General features: G+C 42.7%; 1 protein-coding gene across 1 annotated transcript in view; it reads right to left on the reverse strand.

Annotated features, from left to right (window-relative positions):
* Positions 1 to 23,103, reverse strand: part of LRP6 (LDL receptor related protein 6) — a 143,936-nt gene that overhangs the window by 17,251 nt on the left and 103,582 nt on the right. Inside the window, exons 15-20 of the mRNA XM_073621513.1 lie at positions 20,663 to 20,853; positions 17,305 to 17,514; positions 16,087 to 16,212; positions 13,317 to 13,553; positions 2,909 to 3,019; positions 444 to 674 (exon numbers count right to left, since the gene is read on the reverse strand). Of these exons, the coding sequence (XP_073477614.1) occupies positions 444 to 674; positions 2,909 to 3,019; positions 13,317 to 13,553; positions 16,087 to 16,212; positions 17,305 to 17,514; positions 20,663 to 20,853 (1,106 nt within the window). The remainder of the gene's footprint in view (positions 1 to 443; positions 675 to 2,908; positions 3,020 to 13,316; positions 13,554 to 16,086; positions 16,213 to 17,304; positions 17,515 to 20,662; positions 20,854 to 23,103) is intronic.

The raw sequence follows: 23,103 nt of genomic DNA on the forward strand, positions 1-23,103 counted from the left end.
TGGCCGGAAGATCTGTAAAGGATCTAGAGTGTTTCAAGGTTTTACCCAAATTTTCATTTTTTTTCCCCCCAGAACGGAACCCTCCTTTACCTGAAGTAATAGAAAACTTTTGAATTGTTGATGATGCACACTGAGCAAAGAGAAGCTTTTTCAGAGGGCTGACGGACTTAAAAATTATCAAAATGTACAGCCTGCTTAATAAATCTAGCCTCATTCATGAGATAAACATTAATTTGTAAAAAGGAGCAATAGTGGTTTAATATCACCCATTCAGGTGGATTTACAGGCTCATCCAAGTAAAGAAAATCTCTCCAAAGTAAGACAAAATCTCTCAAGACATGTATTGCCAGAACAAATGACCCCACTGGAAGATTTAATTTTTCTGGTTCCCTCAGTGAAGTGCATTGAATACAATTCTATAAACACAAACACATGTTCCTCACCAGGTAGTGATCCAGTAAGGGAGCTGGGATGGGGGACATACCCCAGCGGTACAGAGGCTGGCCCGTGCACAACATAGTCATTCGCCATGGTCTCTCCATCACCTTTCATGCGGGGACACAGAACACGCTGGCACACAAAATAAACTCCACCCACCACAAAAACTGTAAGAATAACCCCAATAATAGAGCCAATGGTGTTGGTCGAGGGTGGAGGTGGTTCTTCTGTAGGATCTAGAAGGGTTATAAAAGTGTTACATCAGATCACAGCAAATTAAACACCAAAACAAGTTAAATAATTAAATATATATAATAAATATATATATATATATATATATATATATATATATATATATATATATACACACGGTGACATGCCAGTGTACAAAGTCTGCAAGTGTATGAATTGATGCTGGTTTGAAGCCAAAGGGTAGTCACATCAAAATGTATTTGATTTAGATTTACACTTCTGTTGGCTCACTTTGCAAATGGATAAAAACAAACAATTACACACAGAGTGATATATTTCAAGCATCTCTTTATTTTGAGAATTATGGCTTACAACTAGTGAAAACCCAAAATTCAGTATATCAAAAAAATTTGATTATTAGATACTACTTAAAAAAAAAAAAAAAAAAAAAAAAAAAAGGTTGGCTTACTGAAAAGTATGTCCATGTACAGTATAGTAAGCACTCAACACTTGGTTGGGGCTCATCAGTGCCCTGATTACAATATAGCGATAACTGTGGCAGCAATCAGTGGCCACCGCTGCCCACAAGTGCCACCAATCAGTGCCCATTAGCGATGCCAGTCAGTGCTATCAGTGTCGCCTATCAGTGCTGCCCGTCAATGTCTCCCATCACTGCTGTCGATCAATGCCCCATCAGTGTTGCCCATCACATAACTTTTTTTTTTTAGTAAAAAAAAAATTTTAAAAACCCAGCAGCGATTAAATACCACCAAAATAAAGGTCTATTTGTGTGAAGAAAATGATAAGAAAATTTGTTTGGGTACAGTGAAGCATAACTGCGCAATTGTCATTCAAAGTGCGACAGCGCTGAAAGCTGAAAAATGTCCTGGGCAGGGAGGGGGTGTAAGTGCCCTGTAGGCAAGTAGTTAAAGGTGTTGGCAGTGTGGGCAGGTGGGCAGGTGCCAAGACCTGCTGGAAAATTAAATCAGCATCTCCATAAAACTGGTCAGCAGAAGGAAGCATGAAGTGCTCTAGAATCTCCTGGTAGAGGGCTGCTCTGACTTTGGACTTGATAAAACACAGTGGACCAACACCAGCAGATGACATGGCATTTGGCTCCCCAAATCATCACTGACTGTGGAAGCTTCACACTGGACCTCATGCAACTTGGATCCTGTGCCTTTCCACTCTTTCTCCAGACTCTGGGACCTTGATTTCCAAAAGAAATGCAAAATTTACTTTTATCTGAAAAGAGGAATTTGGACCACTGAACAGTCATGTCTCATTTTTCTCCTTAACCCAGGTAAGATGCTTCTGACATTTTCTCTAGTTTAGGAGTGGCTTGACACAAGGAATGCGACAGTTGTAGCCCATGTCCTGGATATGTCTGTGTGTGGTGGCTCTTGAAGCACTGAAACCAGCCGCAGTCCACTCCTTAAGAATCTCCTCAAATTCTTGAATGGCCTTTGCTTCACAAACCTGCCAAGGCTGCGGTTATCCCTGTTGCTTGTGCGCCTTTTTCTACCACACTTTTTCCTTCCACTCAACTTTCCACTCATATGCTTGGATACAGCACTGTGAACAGCCAGTTTCTTTAGCAATGACCTTTTGTGACTTACCCTCCCTGTGGAGGGTGTCAATGATTGTCTTCTGGACAACTGTCAAGTCAACAGTCTTCCCCATGATTGTGTAGCCTACTGAACCAGACAGAGACCATTTAAAGGCTCAGGAAACCTTTTAAATGGTGTTTTGCGTTAATTAGCTTACTAGATTGTGACATCCTGGTCACAATATTGAACTTTTTCACAAAATTCTAATTTTCTGAGATACTGACCTTGGAGTTTTCACTAGCTGTAAGCCATAACCATCAAAATTAAAAGAAAGAAATGCTTGAAATATATCACTGTGTGTAATGAATGTATATAATATAGGCGTTGTGATTCCTTGCACAAATCCCCAATTTGCTTTATGGCTGCTTAACATAAGGGAGTGACAAAACATGCAGCTTTTGCCCCACCTGCATTGACATCACCGCACTGCTGTTACTCACCTTGGGGGCTCTATTTCTAATAGCTCAGCCAACTTCCTCCACACCCCCCCACCCTCCAAACATTAACTTACAGAGTCTTTCCAATTGCATCCCAATTTTAAACTTGCAGCTGGTGTGTGGGGTTCCGAAATAAAAGTGAAATTTCAGGGAATTATGCTGGGTGAACTGAGCTTTTCTGGAATACCTATATGAACCAGTCAGTTTTATATTTTTGTCCAGATCACTTACAGCAGCCCAGTTCATCAGAGCTGTCACTACAGTCTCGCTTGTGGTCGCACCGCCGATGTTTGCTGATGCACTGTCCACTGCCGCAGTGAAACTGGTCTGGTGTGCAGATTTCTGAGAAGATATGAATGGGCAATTTTCAATTATAAACACATATATATTACGATTAAGATTTTGCAAAATGAGCAGTGTGGCCTAGCAACAGGAAAATGAATAGAATTCTGGGATGCATCACTAGAGGGAATACCATCAGAAGCCAGAGAGTCCTGATTCCCCTCTATAGATTATTAATCATCAATACTTACAAATCTATCACTAGAGGGGAACAAGGTACTGATTCCCAAATAGGCCTTTGTAAGACCTCAGGGGAATTCAGAATGGCTCCATTTTTCTGGCAGTAGTCCCCTTAACAACAAACTGCACCTAATTCAGGCATTTGTGCCAGTGTTGGTAACATTAGCGGCACGTGCAGCAAATTCAGTTACTGGTAGTTCTTACTACTGCCCCTTTAAGAATCTATTGCTACGGCAAGCAGCAACAAATTCTTAAAGAATTACCACCAGTTCTCAGTTTAGGGAATGTGCGGTAATTAAGACCTACTATGAATTGGCATGCAAAGTGGACCATGCCTGTGCTGGGAAGCGGTCGTGTATGTGACAGCTTCCCACACAGCACTATTTCTGGCCTCATTTAGCCATCGTCGGGGAGATTATTTGTCCAAAAGCTAAAATGTAAAGGATAGGACATGGGTACAAGAAAGGTCATTATCCATATTTGGGAAATGACTTGTCTCTGGGTGGGTGGGACTGATGGGAGAACTGAAAAAAAAAAAAACCTCAAAACTGACTTTTGAGTGACAGTGCATAGCAGTGGGCAAATCTGTAAGCTGTAATTGGACTGAATAGCAGCTATAGATATACCCACTGCCTGTGTTGTTATTCAAAAGTGCAACGGACCTGATCTCAGTTCCCAATCAGGCTTCGCCCACTCTGTTAAGAGATTCAATAACAGGCAAAATCTAAGCTAAAAGAAGAAAAAACCTTTTGAGTAGACAAATATATACAGTCATGGCCAAAATTGTTGGCACTCCAGAAATGTTTCAAGAAAATCAAGTATTTCTCACAGAAAAGTATTGCAGTAACACATGTTTTGCTATACACATGTTTATTCCCTTTGTGTGTATTGGAACAAAACAAAAAAAGGGAGGAAAAAAAAAAAAGCAAATTGGACATAATGTCACACAAAACTCCAAAAATAGGCTGGTCAAAATTCTTGGCACTGTTAACTTAATATTTGGTTGCACAGCTTTTGGAAAAAATAACTGAAATCAGTCGCTTCCTATAACCATCAATAAGCTTCTTACACCTCTCACCCAGAATTTTGGACCACTCTTCCTTTGCAAACTGCTCCAGGTCTCTCTTATTGGAAGGGCGCCTTTTCCCAACAGCAATTTTAAGATCTCGCCACAGGTGTTCAATGGGATTTAGATCTGGACTCATTGCTGGCCACTTTAGAACTCTCCAGCGCTTTGTTGCAATCCATTTCTGGGTGCTTTTTGACGTATGTTTGGGGTCATTGTCCTGCTGGAAGACCCAAGATATCGGACGCAAACCCAGCTTTCTGACACTGGGCTTTACAGTGCGACCCAAAATCCTTTGGTAATCCTCAGATTTCATGATGCCTTGCACACATTCAAGGCACCCAGTGCCAGAGGCAGCAAAACCACCCCAAAACATAATTGAACCTCCACCATATTTCACTGTAGGTACTGTGTTCTTTTCTTTGTAGGCCTCATTCCGTTTTCAGTAAACAGTAGAATAATGTGCTTTACCAAAAAGCTCTATCTTGGTCTCATCTGTCCACAAGACGTTTTCCCAGAAGGATTTTGGTTTACTCAAGTACATTTTGGCAAACTGTAGTCTTGCTTTTTTATGTCTGTGTCAGCAGTGGGGTCCTCCTGGGTCTCCTGCCATAGCGTTTCATTTCATTTAAATGTCGACGGATAGTTTGCGCTGACAATGATGCTCCCTGAGCCTGCTGGACAGCTTGAATTTCTATGGAACTTGTTTGGGGCTGCTTATCCACCATCCGGACTATCCTGCGTTGCAACCTTTCATCAATTTTTCTCTTCCGTCCATGCCCAGAGAGATTAGCTACAGTGCCATGGGTTGCAAACTTCTTGATAATGTTGCGCAATGTGGACAAAGGCAAATCTAGATCTCTGGAAGTGGACTTGTAACCTTGAGATTGTTGATATTTTTCCACAATTTTGGTTCTCAAGTCCTCAGACAGTTCTCTTCTCCTCTTTCTGTTGTCCATGCTTAGTGTGGCACACACAGACTCACAATGCAAAGACTAAGTGAACTTCTCTCATTTTTATCTGCTTTCAGGTGTGATTTTTATATTGCCCACACCTGTTATTTGACCCAGGTGAGTTTAAAGGAGCATCACATGCTTGAAACAATCTTATTTATCCAAAATTTTGAAAGGGCGCCAAGAATTTTGACCACCCTATTTTTGGAATTTTGTGTGACTATGTCCGATTTGCTTTTTTTCCATCCTTTTTTGTTTTGTTCCAATACACACAAGGGGACTAAACATGTGTATAGCAAAACGTGTTACTGCAATACTATTCTGTGAGAAATACTTGATTTTCTGGAAAAATTTCTGGGGTGCCAACAATTTCGGCCATGACTGCAGACATACATTTCTATACCAATTCGGCCATGACTGCAGACATACATTTCTATACCAATTTGGTTGGAGAGCTTTAGGATTTCTTTATCACTGCAGCCTTATGGTTATACATTCTCATTGGGTCCAAAGCCCTACTCCAGTCATTGGTTACATACAATGCACTGATGGCCAAAAAGCCTTAAAGAGCTGTATGCAGTTTGGAATAAATGGCTCTATAATATTAGGCTACATTTGCACCATACGCTGATGGTTGTGGAAATGCAGTGTGCTAGTTAATGGGGTATAAAGGGATTTGCATGGTTCCACATACTGTCCTGAATTTTTAAATATATGTGTCAGAATGAGACATATGAATACCTTCTGTCCAAAAAGGCTTTACTGTGCTATGCACCGATCTGTTGGAAGGGTTTTTTTGATTCCTTTAACCCTTTTTCACCATAACCTTTATGGTTAATTATCAAAGCTGGAAAAACCTCAGAATTCAGGGTGCCACCATTATATTTTTTGGGTGCAGCTTTCTTTGTATGCCAGGAGTAGGACATGGTCTATGCCTCTTTTAGGGCTAGTTTACACTTGCTTCAAAGCAAGGCTTCGGATTTCACTAAATTAAATGGTTAGCTTACAGTCCTGTTTACACCTTGCGTTTGCTTCGGCTTTGCTTCAAAAATGATACCCCATGTCGCTTTAGTGGTGCTTCAAAGCGTCTTCAAAGCCTCCATAGAACTCTATGACAAAAGCTCACTTGAAGCACCTGCGGCTTTTGGAGAGGCTTTAATTCAGCTTTAGCTTTGCTTTGGAGAAATTGCAGGTATGATATACACACACACACACACACAGGGCATCTGTCAAGCTTCAAAAGGGCATCACCGAAGCTCCACTGAAGTGTCAAAAACACATCAACAAAGCAAGTGTAAATAATCCCTTAAAAGAAAAGTAAAAAAAAAAAAAAAAAAAAAAAAAAAAACACCTTCTACACCTGTAGCCAAAAGTTTTGAGAATGACCAAAATATTAATTTTCACAAAGTCTGCTGCCTGAGTTTTTATGATGGCAATTTGCATATACTCCAGAATGTTAAGGGCTCATTTACACTTGCTTCGGCACATAAAGCTCCTACTGCTTCAACAAGCTTTTATGATGTGTTTTTGAGGCTTCGGCGGCGCTTCAATGAGGCTTCGGCGGCGCTTCAATGAGGCTTCGGCGGCGCTTCAATGAGGCTTCGGCGGCGCTCTTTTTAAGCCTTGTTGAAGCTTGGCAGATGCCCTGCGTGTGTTGAATTGAGATTTGCAATTTCTTCAAAATAAAGCAAAGCTAAAACTGAATTAAAGCTTCTCAAAGGCCGCAGGTGCTTCAAACGAGCTTGGTCATAGAGCTCTAGGGTGGCTTTGAAGACCACTAAAGCTACATCGGGATGATTTTTGAAGCAAAGCAAACAAGATGTAAACAGGACTGTAAGCTAACCATTTTATTTAGTGACGGGGCTTTGACTGGCGTTGAGAGCTTTAACAAAGCGTGTCTGAAGCCTTGTTTTGAAGCAAGTGTAAACTAGCCCTAAGAGTGATCAGATGAATTTAAATTAATAGTCCCTCTTTGTCATGAAAATTAACTTAATCACATAAAAAACGTTTCCACTGCATTTGTGAAGAGGGCTTCAGGGTGCTCAAGAAAGTCAAGCAATCGTCAGGACCGTCTCCTACAGTTGATTCAGCTGCGGGAACAGGGCAGCACCAGTGCAGAGCTTGCTTAGGAAATGGCAGCAGGCAGATGTGAGTGCATCTGCATGCACAGTGAGAAGACTTGGAGGATGGCCTGGTGTCAAGAAGGACAGCAAAGAAGCCAGTTCTCCACAGGAAAAACATTGGAGACAGACTGATATTCTGCAAAAGGTACAGGGATTAGACTGCTGAGTACCGGGGTAAAGTCATTTTCTCTGATGAATCCCCTTTCTGATTGCTTGGGGCATTAGGAAAAAACCTTGTCAGGAGAAGAAAACCCCCCTTAGACTTACCAGTAACGGTATTTCCAGGAACCTTCCAGGACAGCTACTTGAGAGATGCTTGGCTCCGCCCTCTACAGGAAACACAAATCAGATACAATTTAAAAGGCCCCTCCCTTTCCTCTGACCCTCAGTTGTTTAGAAGATCAAGTAAACCTCCACCAAAAGTGCACTCGGCAGAGGGAAAAAAACAAACTCATAAAAAACACCACCACCAGGTAAACAAGGTCGACCAGTGAAAAAACAGAATAGGGTGGGAATATAGACGCTGTCCTGGAAGGTTCCTGGAAATACCGATAAGTTTAACAGGGGTTTTCCCCCTCACCTTCCAGGACAGCTACTTGAGAGGAGAAGCAAGATTCTATACCTTAGGGAGGGACAACAGCCTGAAGCACTTTCCTACCAAAGGAGAGGTCCTGGCTTTAAAGCATTCGTACTCTACAATGTTTGACAAATGCATGAGAGGAGGACCAGATGGCAGCTTTAGAGATTTCTTCCCATGAAGCCCCCGCTCTTTCTGCCCTTACGTGGCCATGGAACTCGTTGAATGAGCCCTAATTCTAGAATGAGGGTGCGACCTGACGCTTTGTATCCCTCACAAATAGCTCCCCTAATCCACCTAGCAATAGAACTTTTTGATGCTTTGGAACCCTTCTTGGGGCCACTGAACACCACCAACAGTTGGGAGAAACTCCTAAAACCACTGGACTTTTCTAGATAAAAGCAGAAGACATCTCTTCACATCTAAAAGACTAAACCTTTGCTCCTCTGCAATCTTGGGAGAGGTGCAGAAACTAGGAAGGACTACCTCCTGGGACCTATGAAAGTTGGAAGAAACTTTGGGCAAACAGAAAGGATCAGGCCTAATCCCTACCCTGTCCTCTAAAATCCTCAGGAAGGGGTCTTTACAAGAAAGGCTCTAGATCAGAAACCCTTCTCCCTGACGTAATAGCTAAAAGGAAGGAAATCTTCAAAGAAATACATTTCAGGGAAGCCTCATGCAAAGGCTCAAAAGGAGCCCTTGTTAGAGCATTTAACACTAACGACAGATCCCAGGGAGGAATATATTTGATGACCTTGGGAGCATGTCTAGATTTGGCTGTAAACAAAGATAGGGCAGCAATCTAAGGGTGCTGACAGGGTCCCTTTTCTACTCCCCCCTGCAAAAAATCCAATATACAGGGAGTGAAAGAAGAATCTAAACTGGTTTTCCTTTTCCAGGAAATAAAAGTTTTCCAAACTTTCCCATAGATTCTTCTTGTGACTAACTTACGGCTGTCCAGGATAGTTTAAATAACCCTCTCTGAACACCCCCTCAACTGTAGGATGTGCCGCTCAGCCTTCAGGCCGTCAAATGGAAGGTTTGAGGGTTTGGATGCAACACCAGTCCCTGATGGAGCAGATCCTTCCGAACTGGTAGGAGCCAGGGAGGAAAACAAACTTCTCCTAGGCCACCAGGGGGCAATCAGAACAACTTCTGCCCGGTCCTGAATCATTTTCCGAACTACTAAAAGGTAAAAGGGGAAAAGGAGGGAAGGCATAGGCCAGAGTGAAATCCCACGGGTAGGAGAGCATATCCGTCCAAGGACCCCATCTCTCTCTAGAGAAGAACACGGGCAGTTTTCTGTAGAGACTGGATGCAAAAAGATCCACTGTGGGAAGACCCCATCTTAGCACAACCTCCCGAACGTGCCTTGATGTAGTTCCCAACCACTGGAACTGATGCTCAACCTGCTCAAATAGTCCGCCAGCACATTCTCTGACCCCCTGATGTGGACTGACCTGACTGAAGTGACATTGATCTCCGCCCAGGACAGAATTTGCTGTGTTAACGTTAGAAGCGACTTTGAATGAGTACCCCCTTCCTTATTTAGGTACGCCACGGTTGTGGCATTGTCTGAGAAAATTAATGGGTCTCTTGAACAGACCCTCCTTTCCAGAGACATAAGGGCTTTCCCCACAGCTAGAAGTTCTCTGAAATTTGAGGAGCGAGTGGCCTGTCTCCTCTGGCAACCAGGCTCCCTGGGCCTGCCAGTCCTGTGAGTGAGCACGCCAGCCCCACAGACTGGTGTCTGTGGTAATTTTAACCGGGGAATGTTGTGCCCAATCCTTCCCTCCCTGCAGATGTTCTCGCTGCTCCCACCAGGAGAGATCGGGAAAATCCTCTCTTAACAGCTGTACCAGCCGATCTAGAGAATTCTTCCTGCGATCCCAATGGAGTAAAAGAAACGCCTGAAGGGGTCTGGAGTGTAATTGGGCCCAAGGCACCCTTGGAATGGCCGCAGTCATCAGCCCTAGCAACTGCATGATCCGCCAAAGGGAGGTCTGAGGGAGCAACTTGAAGGCCTGCACGGAGAGAAGAGTTTGCAAAATCTTCTCCTCGGAGAGAAAAATCTTTTGGACAACAGAGTCTATTAGATGACCTAGGAAAAGTATGTTCTGGGAGGGCACCAGACAAGACTTTCACTGGTTAACTTTCCACCCCAATTTCGGAAAGGTCCGTAAAACCAACTGCAGATCCCGAACAAGGGACTCCTTGTCTCGAGCAAAGATCAAAAAATCATCTAGATATAAGACGATCGACACACTTTGTAACCGAAAAAAGGCCATGACTTCGGCCATGATTTTGGTAAAAATTCTGGGTGCTGCCGAGAGACAAAAAGAAAGGGCATTTAACTGCTAGTGACTTAACTTGTTTTCCATGAGAACCGCAAACCTGAGGAACCTTCGGTGACTCTGGCAGATTGGTACATGAAGATAAGCGTCCAGAAGATCCAGGGTAATCATGAAGACCCCTGGCAACAACAGATTCTTTACAGAATAAATGTTCTCCATCCAGAAACGGCTGTAGACTATGTATTAGTTCAAGACGTTTAAATTGATGACCATACGAAAGCCGCCCAAGGCTTTCTTGACCAGAAAGACCTGAGAATAAAATCCCCGGAATTTTTGAATTTCCGGAACAAGAGAATTAACTATTTTTCCCACACAGAAATCAAATTTATCTTTCTTGGGGTCTCGGCAGATGGGTAAGCAAAAATCTCTGGGGGGGGTTTTGAATTCCAACCTGTAACCCCTTTCCAATGTTTGAAGAATAAAGGAATTGTTGGAAATCTCTGCCCATTCCTTAATGAAATGACAACCTTCCCCCTACCCCTATCCTGGCGTCACTGGGGATTTTTGGAAGGGGCTGAAGGAGCAAATTTAAGCCAGATAGCTTGCCTAGCTGAATTAATGAGAGCAGAAGTCCTTGCTGCAGATTTTATGGAATCTGCTGCTGCATCAGCCAAAAAGGCAACTGACTTGGCAATGAGCGGGAGAGATTCCCTAACCTCTTCTTTGGGGGTGTCGGATGAAAGAAGATCAACCAGACGCTGAACCCATACGTCTGAATTCCTAGCCACACAGGTGGATGCTACAGCTGGACCTAAAAGAAAAAGCTGAAGTATCCCAGGCCTTGCGTAGCAATGAGTCGGCCTTTCTAGCCATTTGATCCTTGAGGACCCCAGAATCTTCAAAAGAAAGATCTGACCTCTTGGACACCTGCAACATAGGGGCATCTAATCTAGGGCACTTAAAAAAACCTCCTCAAACTCAGACTGAAAAGGAAACCACCTTTTGTGTCCCCTAGACTGGAACAGCCTTTTTTTAGGTTCTCTCCACTCAGAAAGAATCATGTCTTTAAGTGACTGGTGTACTGGAAAGGCTCGCGATTTCTGCCCCTGTAGACCCTTACACATTTTAACCTGTACAGATTGGGCTTGCTGTGGCATATCAATCTGCTCCGAGGTATATATTGACTTTAGTAGTTCGTCAATATCTTCAACTGGAAAAAGATACTTAGATGAGCTACCCGTATCCTCCTCTGATGTAGATTCCTCATCAGATGAAGAAACTGGATTTTCACCTTCTTCCAGATCGATATTGCAAGAACTAATGGTCTCAGAGGAAGGGATCTAGCCGAGGCTGAAGGCTCTTGAGCTATTGGCCGAGGAAGGCCCTAGACCAGTTACCCTGTCATTAAGGGACCAAAAAGGAGTCCACTACCTCCTTCACAGAAGACATTAACTCCTTAAAAGAGGAAGTCTCTGAACTAGCTTTGGATGGGATGCAATGATCAAAAAATAGTCTTTTATAACTATCAGAAAGCCTGGCCCTAGAGTTCCCACATTTCTTCTTCACCGGTTTGGCCTAGAAAAAAAAAAAAAGCAGAAAACAAGAACTATAAACAAAAAAGTTCCATACAAAAACCCCCTGCTGTAGAAGTAAGTATCCACAGACAAGGGCTTACCTTGGGGGGGCAGTATGGGACCCGGATGCTGCCGCTGGTTCAATCCGAGCGGGCGCTCCATCCTCAGACCTGTCCTCAAGCTCCATGAAGCAAGTGGAGATCGGCCGTAGTGACAAACTGCTCCTGTATCGCTAAATGCGGCAAGCAGCATGTCCTCAGTGTATCCACGCAGTGCGCCTTAAGAAAAAAAACGGCGATCAGAAGTGCGTCATGAGACTTACTGTTCCGGCGCCATCTTGCCACGCCACCGGAAGTCCTCCGACGCCATCTTGAAGCACGTGAAGCACGAGGACGACACAGATCCACACAGCCAGAGCTTGGGAAAAAAAAAATGGAAGGAAGTTGCCACCACTTACACCACCAGGTAGGCCAGAAACCCCCAAAAAAAGGGAACCCTTCTGGTAAAATTACAGACTATCACCCAGGACATCGTCACAACTAGTCCTGGATGATACCAGAGAAGGGGGGTCCACCAACCACAGTTACCATACCTAGGAAAACAAACATGTCGGTTCTCCTGGAGGGTCTGGAAACACAAAACAACTGAGGGTCAAAAGAAAGGGAGGGGCCTTTTGAATTGTATCCAATTTGTGTTTCCTGTAGAGGGCGGAGTCAATCATCTCTCAAGTAGCTGTCCTGGAAGGTGAGGGGGAAAAGGTGAGCGCTATCATCACTCCTGACACGTGTAAACAGTAAAGCATAAAGAGACCATTCAAGTGTGGTGTTGTTTCTCAGCCAAGGGAGTGGGCTCACTCACAATCGTGCCCAAAAACACAGCCAAGAATAAAGAATGGTACAAAAACATTCTCCGAGAGCATCTTCTCCCAACCATCCAAGAGGAACAATGCCTTTACCAGCATGATGGAGCACCTTGCCAAAAATCAAAAGTGATAAGTGGCTTGGGGAACAAAACATCGAAAGTTTAGGTCCATGGCCAGGAAACTCCCCAGACCTTAATCTCATTGAGAACTTTTAATCAATCCTCAAGAGGCGGGTGAACAAAAAATACCCCACAAATTCTGAAAAACTCCAAGCATTGATTATGCAAGAATGGGCTGCCATCAGTCAGGATGTGGTCCAGAAGTTGATTGACAGCATGCATGGACGAATTGTAGAGGTCTTGAAAAAGAAGGGTCAACACTGCAAATATTGTCTCTGCATAAACTTCATGTCATAGTCAATAAAAGCTTTTGCCACTTATAGAATGTTTGTAATTATACTTCAGTATACCATTGTAACATCTGACAGAAAGATCTAAAAACACTGAGGCAGCATACTTTGCGAAAATATTTGTCACTCTCAAAACCTTTGGCCACGGCTGTAGATCTAAATCGCTCTCAAATTGTATGCGCTAATCATACAGTATTAATGACTAAAAGGACCATTCTGGGCTTGATGGGTTTTATGGTCTTGTATTCTTGGCACATACCATCGCAGTTCTTCTCATCAGACTTGTCCTGGCAATTTGCATCGCCATTACATCTTCGTGAGGAATCTATACACTGCCCACTGGCACAGTGGAACTGAGTATCAGAACACATAGGACAGTTTTGCTCGTCACTGTGATCCACGCATTCTGTGAAACCATCACAACGCCATTCAGCAGGGATACAGTCTACCTCCCCCGTGTAGCAGGTGAACTGCTGAGGGGAACAGGTTGGGGGTTCTGAAAGAGAACACAAAATATTAAAACCAAGACTCTCAAACTGCAACTGTCAAATGTGACACGTGAAAATGCCAATTAACACTGCACAATTACTACTGCCAAATGCTCACCTCTTAGCACAACCTCTCTCAACCAGGGTTCTTACAGAGGTTGCAAAGTATTGCTTGAACAATTAGCAATTTCTGCTTCTCCAATAGGTAACCACTAACTTCAATGATCTTTTAAAGTGGAACTTTACCCATAACAACTTATTAAAAATAATGCTCTTCGCAAGGAACATACTTTCTACAAGAATTATGCTATCAAAATTAGTATGTGACCAGATTGAGATACAGGACTATACTGGTATCCCTCGATTTTGATACTAATGTATGCCTTTAAAATTCTTTACCGCCTCAACAATGTAAAAACATATACTAAAAATTGTATTACTCTCTTTTGTAAAACTAAAAAACTATTGAAACAAAATTTAGTGTGCACTGTAAATTGCCTCCAGATATTGCTCCAGTTTCTACTTGCTGGAGGCTGCCAATCTGCTGAAGCCCAGAGTCGACTGAACAGCAGTAAATCTTTAGGCAGTCAGCAGATTGGCCTCTACAAATTTGGCACACTGCCTAAAAATGGAGAGCAACTAAGCATGTGCAGAGCAGGGTGAGACAGTGTATTACTGGATTTTAAACAGTATAGGCACTTATTTTTATTGTTTTACATAGCTATACCTGCAAAAGGGTCAGCATGAAGCAAACTATCAGAACTTAATTTCGTGACTAAAGTTCCACTTTAACCGCTTGCCAACCAGCAGTTATACTGCAGCAGGTTGGCTCGGCTGCGTGAATTACCATAGCTGTGCTTCGGCTCGTAAACGGCGATCAGCGGACCGCCCGGGATTGTTCCCCGCAGTTGCAGAACTGGGATCTGCCATAGTAAACAAGGCAGATCTCCGTACTGACAGGGGATCACGCAGAGCTCCTGCCTTTCTGCTATGCAGGAAGACTGTTGTGTGTGTTGTCCCAAGCAGCCCATACCCCCCACAGTTAGAAACACACTGAGGGAACAGAGTTAACCCCTTGATCGCTCATGTTAACCCCTTCCCTGCCAGTGCATTAGTACAATGTCCGTGCATATTTTTAGCACTGATCACTGTAATAATATCACTGGTTCCCAAAAAGTGTCACACAATGTTGTTAGTTAGCTGTCCGATCTGTCCAGGACAATCTTGCAGTCCTGCTAAAAATAGCTGATCACCGCCATTATTAGTTAAAAAATGCCATAAATCTATCCCCCATTTTGTAGACGCTATAACTTTTGCACAAACCAAACGCTTTTTGGGAATTTTTTTTTTTTTACCAAAAATATGTAGCAGAATACAAATTGGCCTAAATTGTTGAAAAAATTTGAATTTTTAATATTTTATTGGGTGTGTTCTATAGCAGAACATAAAAAATAGTTTTTTTTTTTCAAAATTGTCAGTCTTTTTTTTGTTTATAGCACAAAAAATAAAAATCGCAGGTGATCAAATACCACCAAAAGAAAGCTCTATTTGTGGAAAAAAAAGGGCATCAATTTTATTTGGGAACAGCGTCGCAGGACAGCGCAATTGTCAGCTAAAGTAACGCAGTGCTGTATCGCAGAAAATGGCCTGGTCATTAAAGGGGGCAAATCCTTCCAGGGCTGAAGTGGTTAAGCTAAAGGGAATTCCTCTCCTTGAGCACCAGTGTGAAATGGTCCTTCTCCCAATGACTATAGAAATAAGGGGCCCTTCTTCACGGACTACTGGAAAGGGTGTACTTCACTGGCCACCAATGTGAGGGAACATTGCAATTTTCACTTTCTGTATTTTTGACTATTTTTGTAATCAATATGTAGCTCACAATTTCATTATTACTGGAAATATTTTATTAGCAAGGGTTCCTTAAGAATGCAGAGTAACTTTAAGGGTTCCTTCGTGATAAGACGGTTGAGAAAGGCTGTGTTAGTATGCTTTTTTTGGGGGCAGGATTCTCAATTCTAGTGTTAAATCTATTTATTTATGTACACTAACATTACATCTGTTAACACCCTTTGCAACTCGCAAAGCTCATTCTCACACTATATATATTATTGTTATATATATATATATATATATATATATATATATATATATATATATATATATATATATATTAGCACCTTCCACTAACCTTTTTAAAGAAATATATTTTTCATACAGCAGTTCAACCATTAGTAAAAATACAATCCTTTTATGAAGAAATCAATTTAACATCCATAAAATATAAAGTGAGACGTTCACGTTGTGTAGTGAAATCAAAGTAAGAATTTTCAATATAGGAGAGACGCCTGTACAACTGTGAAAGACTAAAAGGGAAGGCTGGAGTTCAGCTTTAAGCATGCATAAACCCCTGGGTAAATGTCTTTATGATCAAGCAGCGAGCACAATCCAAAGTGCAGCTGTGCTACATATTCCGTATTCACAATAAACCTTCCAATTCTTACAGAACAGCAGATATCCCCATGATGGGAAGCAGTTTCCTACCTCCACAGGACAGCTCATCCTGGAGAAGCACCAGGTGCATGGGGCAGGAGCAGCGAGTTGTTCCATCTCCCTTTACAATACAAATGTGGGAGCAGCCACCATTATCCTGAGAGCATGGATGCTCCTCTGTAAAACAGAAGAAAATACATTAAAACAAATCCTGCATTATGTTAGGTTTGCAAAGCCCAACTCCTGCTAAAATTTTATTTGTGATACAGTGTGGAACAGGTTTTTTCAGTCTGTGCCCCTCTGTTAGGGAGATTCACAGGATATGAAGGGAAATCTCTCCAGACTACAAGACATGTTTTTAAGGGTCACTAAAAGGAAAAAAAAACATTTTTAGTTTTGGCTAGTGGAGAGGGATTAGAACCCCTGCCCAGCTTTTATTGACGTCTGTGCCTGTTAGGGAGATTCGCCCTCTATTTGTCTTGTTTACTGTGATCATCGAAAGTAAAAAAAAAAAAAAAAAAGTCCAAAATTTTGGGAATAGAGGGGAAACCTTCTAATGGGGTTGTTAGTTCTGATGACACCCTCCGATTGCTTCACTTAGGAGGATTTCCTCTCACTTTCTGTTTTGGCTATAGGACAGGAAGTAAAAGAAAATCTCTCCAATTGGACACAATGGTAAAAACAAAAATTGACAGGGGTTATAACCCTCCCTTACTTTGGCCAAAATGAAAAAAAAAAAATTGCCTTTACTTCTACTTTAATTGAATTAGGAAGGATTAGATACTCTGACAATTTTCTTCTCTGTGCATTTTGGTCCTGGTGACACTAGAACCCTCAAATTCTTGTGTAAGCATCACAGGGAAAGAACTGTCGGAAAACCTCCCTAACTGGGTCACAGAGATCCAGCTAGGCCCGACAAATGTTTAATGCTCTCTACTCAATATTTAAAAACAGCAAATTTGTTTGGAGTTGGGTTTTACAGGTGAATAAGTAATTCTGCATAGTTAAATCATGTATTATTGATATCCCAAGACTCAAATGTCTTCCACCTCCAACCACCAGGAATACTGATTTGCTGCTGGTGTGTAGGGGATAACATCTTGGCTGACCCTCTGCTAAACCTACAGGAAATATTTTATACTCAATGCTGGGGCGTGACAAAATTAATGACACTATTCAATATAAAATGAATTCCCCCTTGCAGAGCTGTAGTAGCCCATGGGGCCATGGCAGAGTATAGGGCAGCACAGATACTATGTGGACACTCACTGTACTCCTGCATGCTGAGCTCAGTTACTGCGTGGATGTCAGTCAGGAACTGAATACGGGCCTGGATTTTGGTGCGCCCTTCACGTCCTGTTTTTTCAATGCGCTCAATCATCTGCTGCTGTCTGTCGATCCAATACAGGTGATTGCCAAAGACAGTAAGTCCTACCGGCTGCAGCACATTGGAGTCCTCAAGGACAACGCGGTTTCCCCCTGAAGGTAAGTGATAAATATGATTACAAACTGGTAAGCAAAAGCCATTTACATACATTATTTAGCTATGTCATAAAACATCAATTCTGCTTTAAAACCAAGGGAAAGGGGTGGGGATAGGCTCATAGGAAAATTATGGGAGGGGGTTGACTTACCTGTAAAATCATTTTCTTACAGGAAAAAGTGCAGTACAGGAGACAGCCTGCTTTAAATGTTGACCAAATATATATATGGTCAACAGATTTTCAGATTAGCACACTGGCAAAGTTGTTAGGACAACCCATCACTTGTCATGCTCCAAGGAATCCTCAATATTTTTGAAAGCAATCAGATAAAGACAGCATGACAAAGGGGAGGTTAGTCTGTGCACTGTACTCCAAGAAAATGATTTCATGCACAAAGGCAAAAATGATTAAATTGTACAGTACAGGACACAGGCTCATTTAAAACTTGACACTAGGATATCCCCAAGCAAAATGAATGAAAGGTGGGCAACAAACAAAGCCAGCATCAGCATGTCCAAACAAGGGAAGCAGATTCCCAACTCAGGGAGTGGATTACAGCACCGTCTGGCTGAAGCTGGCATCAGCTGAGGCCTGAACATCCACCTGATAAAACTTCAAAAACGTGTAAATAGAGGACCAGGTTACAGACTTGCAAATCTGAGAAACAAACGCCTGGTGCTGAGAAGCCCAAGAGGCAGCCACTGAACAAGTTGAGTGAGCCACAACAGGGAGAGAAGTTGTCCAAGCCCTCGGAGGTCATGCAGATAAATATTCTTTATGTCTATGGATGCAAATAAATTCTCCTCGTTGCAGCGCAAAGCAATGACAGATCAGGCCGATTCCATCTGGAATCCACTCCTCTCCCCACTTGCACAAGTAGGAATGCCCCTTCATTGCGAGGGGGGAATCGATAGCAGACTTGGTTGGCTTGGACGTCTATGACTTGCAAAGAAATTGATTGGGGGGGGGGGTTGTTGCTGCTTTGCCAAATAAAAGCATCCTGAACCTGGAAACAGTAGACATTGCTGTGAGCACCTCCACTTTCTTCTCAGCAGGCAATACTTTTTCCACTTCCTACATTAAAGGTGTCCAATGACTCAATTAGTCGTTTTCTGTCAAATGGAAACATTTCTAGACATTGCTTACAAACCTGTGCTCAAGGACAATGCGCATCCTGCGCATATGACATGAGTGCCTGAAAAGAATTTTGGAGCAAGGAGGTCTCTAAACAGTCTACATAGTAGCACAAGGGAAGCGCTCCAATTTTTGGAGTACTATGGGATCTGTCAAAATAGATTTAGGGGTTGCACCTCCTGCACTTGCAGAGTTTGGTAAACGGCCATATAGACAACACCAATGCTTGCATAGCTGCACTTGAAAGAGCAACATTTTAAAAGAGAATCTTTGAAGACTGGGACATCAATGTGAACCGTTATTTGTTGAGGCAAGAAATAGTCAGATCCACCACAATCAACTTTTTTGGAAGACCCCCGCTGTGTAAAATCTCCACATTGTATACGAGTGTGTGAATCAGAAAAAACCCGCTGGTTTCTTAATTTTGGGAAGGGATCCCTATACTGGATACATTAGGCCCAGCAGTCGGCGATGGTTCTAGCTTGAAGCATCAGTGCACAATGTCCACCAAAACAATATTGGTTTCCCTCAGTCTGAGAGAGAGATTGGGATGACCGCTTGTCATCTGGATTCTAAATCCTCCTCTTCCTACCCCTTCTCATCTTTATCAGGAAGCAACACTGCCACAATGAGGTCTGCCACAGAGGCTGTAAATTTGTCTTTTAGTTAAAAAGGAGAAATGGGTGTACACAAGGAAATAAGGGGAGACACATGTGGAAATTAAAGTCAAAAGGACCCAGGTGCACAGTTTTGAGGGGTAACAGCCTCATGATCCTGTGCAGTGTGTGTTGGCCAGCCCCCACATCTGAAGATCGCTATGAAGGCGAGGGGATCCCCTGTGGGGTACTCATAACCTTAGTCAGTGCAAAAACTTGCCGTCGAGCAGAAGGAGGGCAGCTGTTCTTTGTCCCACAATTGAGGCTGCTGAATAACCCAATGAAGGCTGATGCGGTGACCCGAGCCACAAACAGGATCAAAGTAGCAGCAGGAGCTTTGGTGTACCTGTTTTCAGTGAAGCAATGGGCTCAATGGTGTCTGAAGCCAGAGGGAGGTGCTTTGCACACAGAATGGACCACTGTGTGCTCAAATGAGTCACAGGATATGTGGCATAATCACCCAGGTATATGAAAAGTATGCTATGGTCACAATGGACAGTTTAAAGTTGTCGCATGCTAGGCCATAGTATTGCAAAATATGTCAAGTGTTGTGACACACTGCTAACATACTCAAGGCCAAAGGTTCTCTCACTGCCCACTCTATATTGGGGACTAGGTGTGGGGGAAGGGGGCCAGTGGAACACACAGCAGAGAACAGGCACCTTACCAGGGGTTAGACAACAAGGAGGAATTCCTCACCTTACAAGGATATGCCCTCATCCACCAAGAGGGTCTAGGGATTGGAACTAATGGGAATCAAATTTCCACTGCCCTGGACCTGTAGAGGACTCTGCAGCTAATTGCACAGCAAGATACTGTTGTACTGAGGGTAGACACCACATGCAGAGTCTGGGGTGGAGAGACAACATTTCAGGTCGGTCCTGCGTTATCAAATTAAGTCTTCAATCTTCCAGTAATGTCAGAAATATAAGTCAGCAACCTGCTCTTGGTAGAGGTTAAGTAGACTGGTTAAAAAATGGAGATTGATTGCTGGGAGCAGAGGGGTTATATGGGATGTCCTAATACATTTGTATGCCAATGTCCTCACCTGAATGTGGCAGCACATAACCCTTGGTCAAGATTTAGATAAGCCAGTGTCCTGTACTGTACATAAAATAAAAAATACAATATGAATTTTTGAAAAACTAAAAAACAAAAAAAAAAAAACTAAGCTCCTTCTGGCTGGGAGTGTGTAAATGATGCCAAGCTGTTTTTTACTGGAATTTCTGATGGCAGCATTGGGGATAGGGTGAAATTTAGGCAAACACAGCCAATCTGCCCACAGTATTTGATTTCCAGATATACAAAATGTTTAATATTTACAATTTTAGTTTAGGTCAGCACATTTCTTACCAGACAGATCGCTACTCTCTATCCGTCTCAAGTCTGAATCAGCCCAGAACAGTTTTCCTAACTTGTTATCTAGTGCCAGGGCGATGGGTTTACTTAGGCCCGTGAAGAAGAGAATTTCTCGTTCTGTCCCATCAAGAGCAGCTCTCTCTATTTTGGCTGAACGCTCCAGTAAGTTGGTGAAATACATGTACCTGAAAAGGAAAATGGAGCAATAGAAGATCAGTTCGTATGGAAATCTGTGTTTTAAGATTAGTGAGATTAGAGTACACTCCAGGAAAAATTCAAAATCAACCTGTGTACTGGCAATTTTCATTTTCAAGTGTAACCCCAGGATCCCACTTTCCTCATCTACTATTGTTCTGTCTACACAGAAATCGATCTCATAAATATTTACTAGCTGCAGAAAAGATACCTTCTAGGGTTGTCCCGATACCGATACTAGTATCGGTATCGGCACCGATACCGAGCATTTGCCCAAGTACTTGTACTCAGGCAAATGCTCCCGATGCTCCCCCCCGATACCTAGAGGACAGCTGTGATCGGCGCGTGGGGGAGTTACAAGATTCTCCCCCAGCGGCTTTCACCAGTTTTAGTGACATACAGCGGTGATCGGTCACCGCTGTATGTCACTGCATCCTCCTCCATGCCCCCTCCGTTCCTCTGTGCCTCTCCGCTGTCCCCTGCATTCCTCTCTCCTTATCTGTCCCCCTCCGTTCTCCCCCTCCGTTCCTCTCTCCTTATCTGTCCCCTCCATTCTCCCCCTCCGTTCCTCTCTCCTTATCTGTCCCCTCCGTTCTCCCCCTCCTCCTTCCTTTGTGTATGGATAGAGTCAGCTGACTCTGTCCATTCACATAACTGATACATTGTAATCTCCTGTGATTACGATGTGTCAGTTTATGAATGGAGAGAAGCCGCTATCTTCTCTCCATTCATTCTCAGTGCAGCTGAGGCTGCCGAGAAAGGGACTGGAGAATCTCTATCCTCGGTCTCTTTCTCTGTCTCAAGGGGGAGATATCAGAGGTCTGTTAAGACCCCTGATATCTCACCAAAGTCCCCCAAAAGGGCTGATAAAAAAAACAAAAACAAAAAAAAAACAATAAAGAATAAAAAAATATTATTGTAAAAAATAAAAATTGTAAAAAAAAAAATAAAAACAAAAAAAAAACAAACACACACACACATACAACGTTCACCCCCCCCCCCCCCCAAAAAAAAAAATAGCAAAAAAAAAAAAACTGTCACGTGACATTAAAAAAAAAGTATCGGTAATCGGTATCGGCGAGTACTTGAAAAAAAGTATCGGTACTTGTACTCGGTCCTAAAAAAGTGGTATCGGGACAACCATAATACCTTCAATAAATTAGTACAGTGGAACCTTGGATTACGAGCATAATCCGTTCCAGGAGAATGCTTGTAATCCAAAGCACTCGCATTATCAAAGCGAGTTTCCCCATAAAAGTCAATAGAAACAAAGATAATTTGTTTGACATTGACTTCTATTGCATGCAATACCGTATGTGGCCAGAGGTGTGTGTGTGTGTGTGGGGGGGGGGGGGGGTCGTCGGAGACACTCTGAAATAGACGGAGACCGCGTGGATGCAAATCGGAAACACTCTGGAACGGAGTATTTCCGAGCAGCTCTGAGTGTCACCGGCACCCCGCACCGCTGGCCAAATGCGGTACTGCACACCGCAGAGGCTTGAATCCTGCTTGTTTTGCGAGACACTCTTAAACTGAGTCAGGATTTTTTAAAAATACCTGCTCATATTGCGAAATGCGAGTTAACCGAGTTACTCGCAATCCGAGGTTCCACTGTACCTGGAACGTCAGAGAGCCACCAATAATGCAACTATGATGACTCATGTCATTTTCTAACATTTTTGCGAACATTTCCCATGATTCCTAAATACTGAAAGCATAGCCTCAGGCGGAAATTGCAATTTAAAAGGTGATATTAAAGTCAGAAATTAAAAAAATAAAACATGCCATACTTACCTGCTCTGTGCAGTGGATTTGCACAGAGCAGCCCCGATCCTCCTCTTCTTGGTTGCCCTGCCGGTGCACCTACATATTTTCTTTTGCACTCAAATGTGAGAACTCCACTATACAGTGCCTTGAAAAAGTATTTATACCCCTGGAAGTTTTCCACATTTTGTCATGTTACAACCAAAATATAAAATGGTATTTTACTGGGATTTTATGTGATAGACCAACACAAAGTGGAAGGAAAATGACAAATGTTTTTCCAAATTTTTTACAACTAAAATGTGAACAAAGTGTGATGTGCATTTGTATTCAGTCCCCTTTACTCTGATACCCCTAACATCTAGTGGAACCAATTGCCTTCAGAAGTCACCTAATTAGTAAATAGAGTCCACCTGTGAGTAATTTAATCTCAGTATAAATACAGCTGTTCAGTGAAGCCCTCAGGAGGTTTGTTA

The sequence above is a fragment of the Aquarana catesbeiana genome, linkage group LG03 (genome assembly GCF_042186555.1).
Source record: "Aquarana catesbeiana isolate 2022-GZ linkage group LG03, ASM4218655v1, whole genome shotgun sequence".
Lineage (NCBI taxonomy): Eukaryota > Metazoa > Chordata > Amphibia > Anura > Ranidae > Aquarana > Aquarana catesbeiana.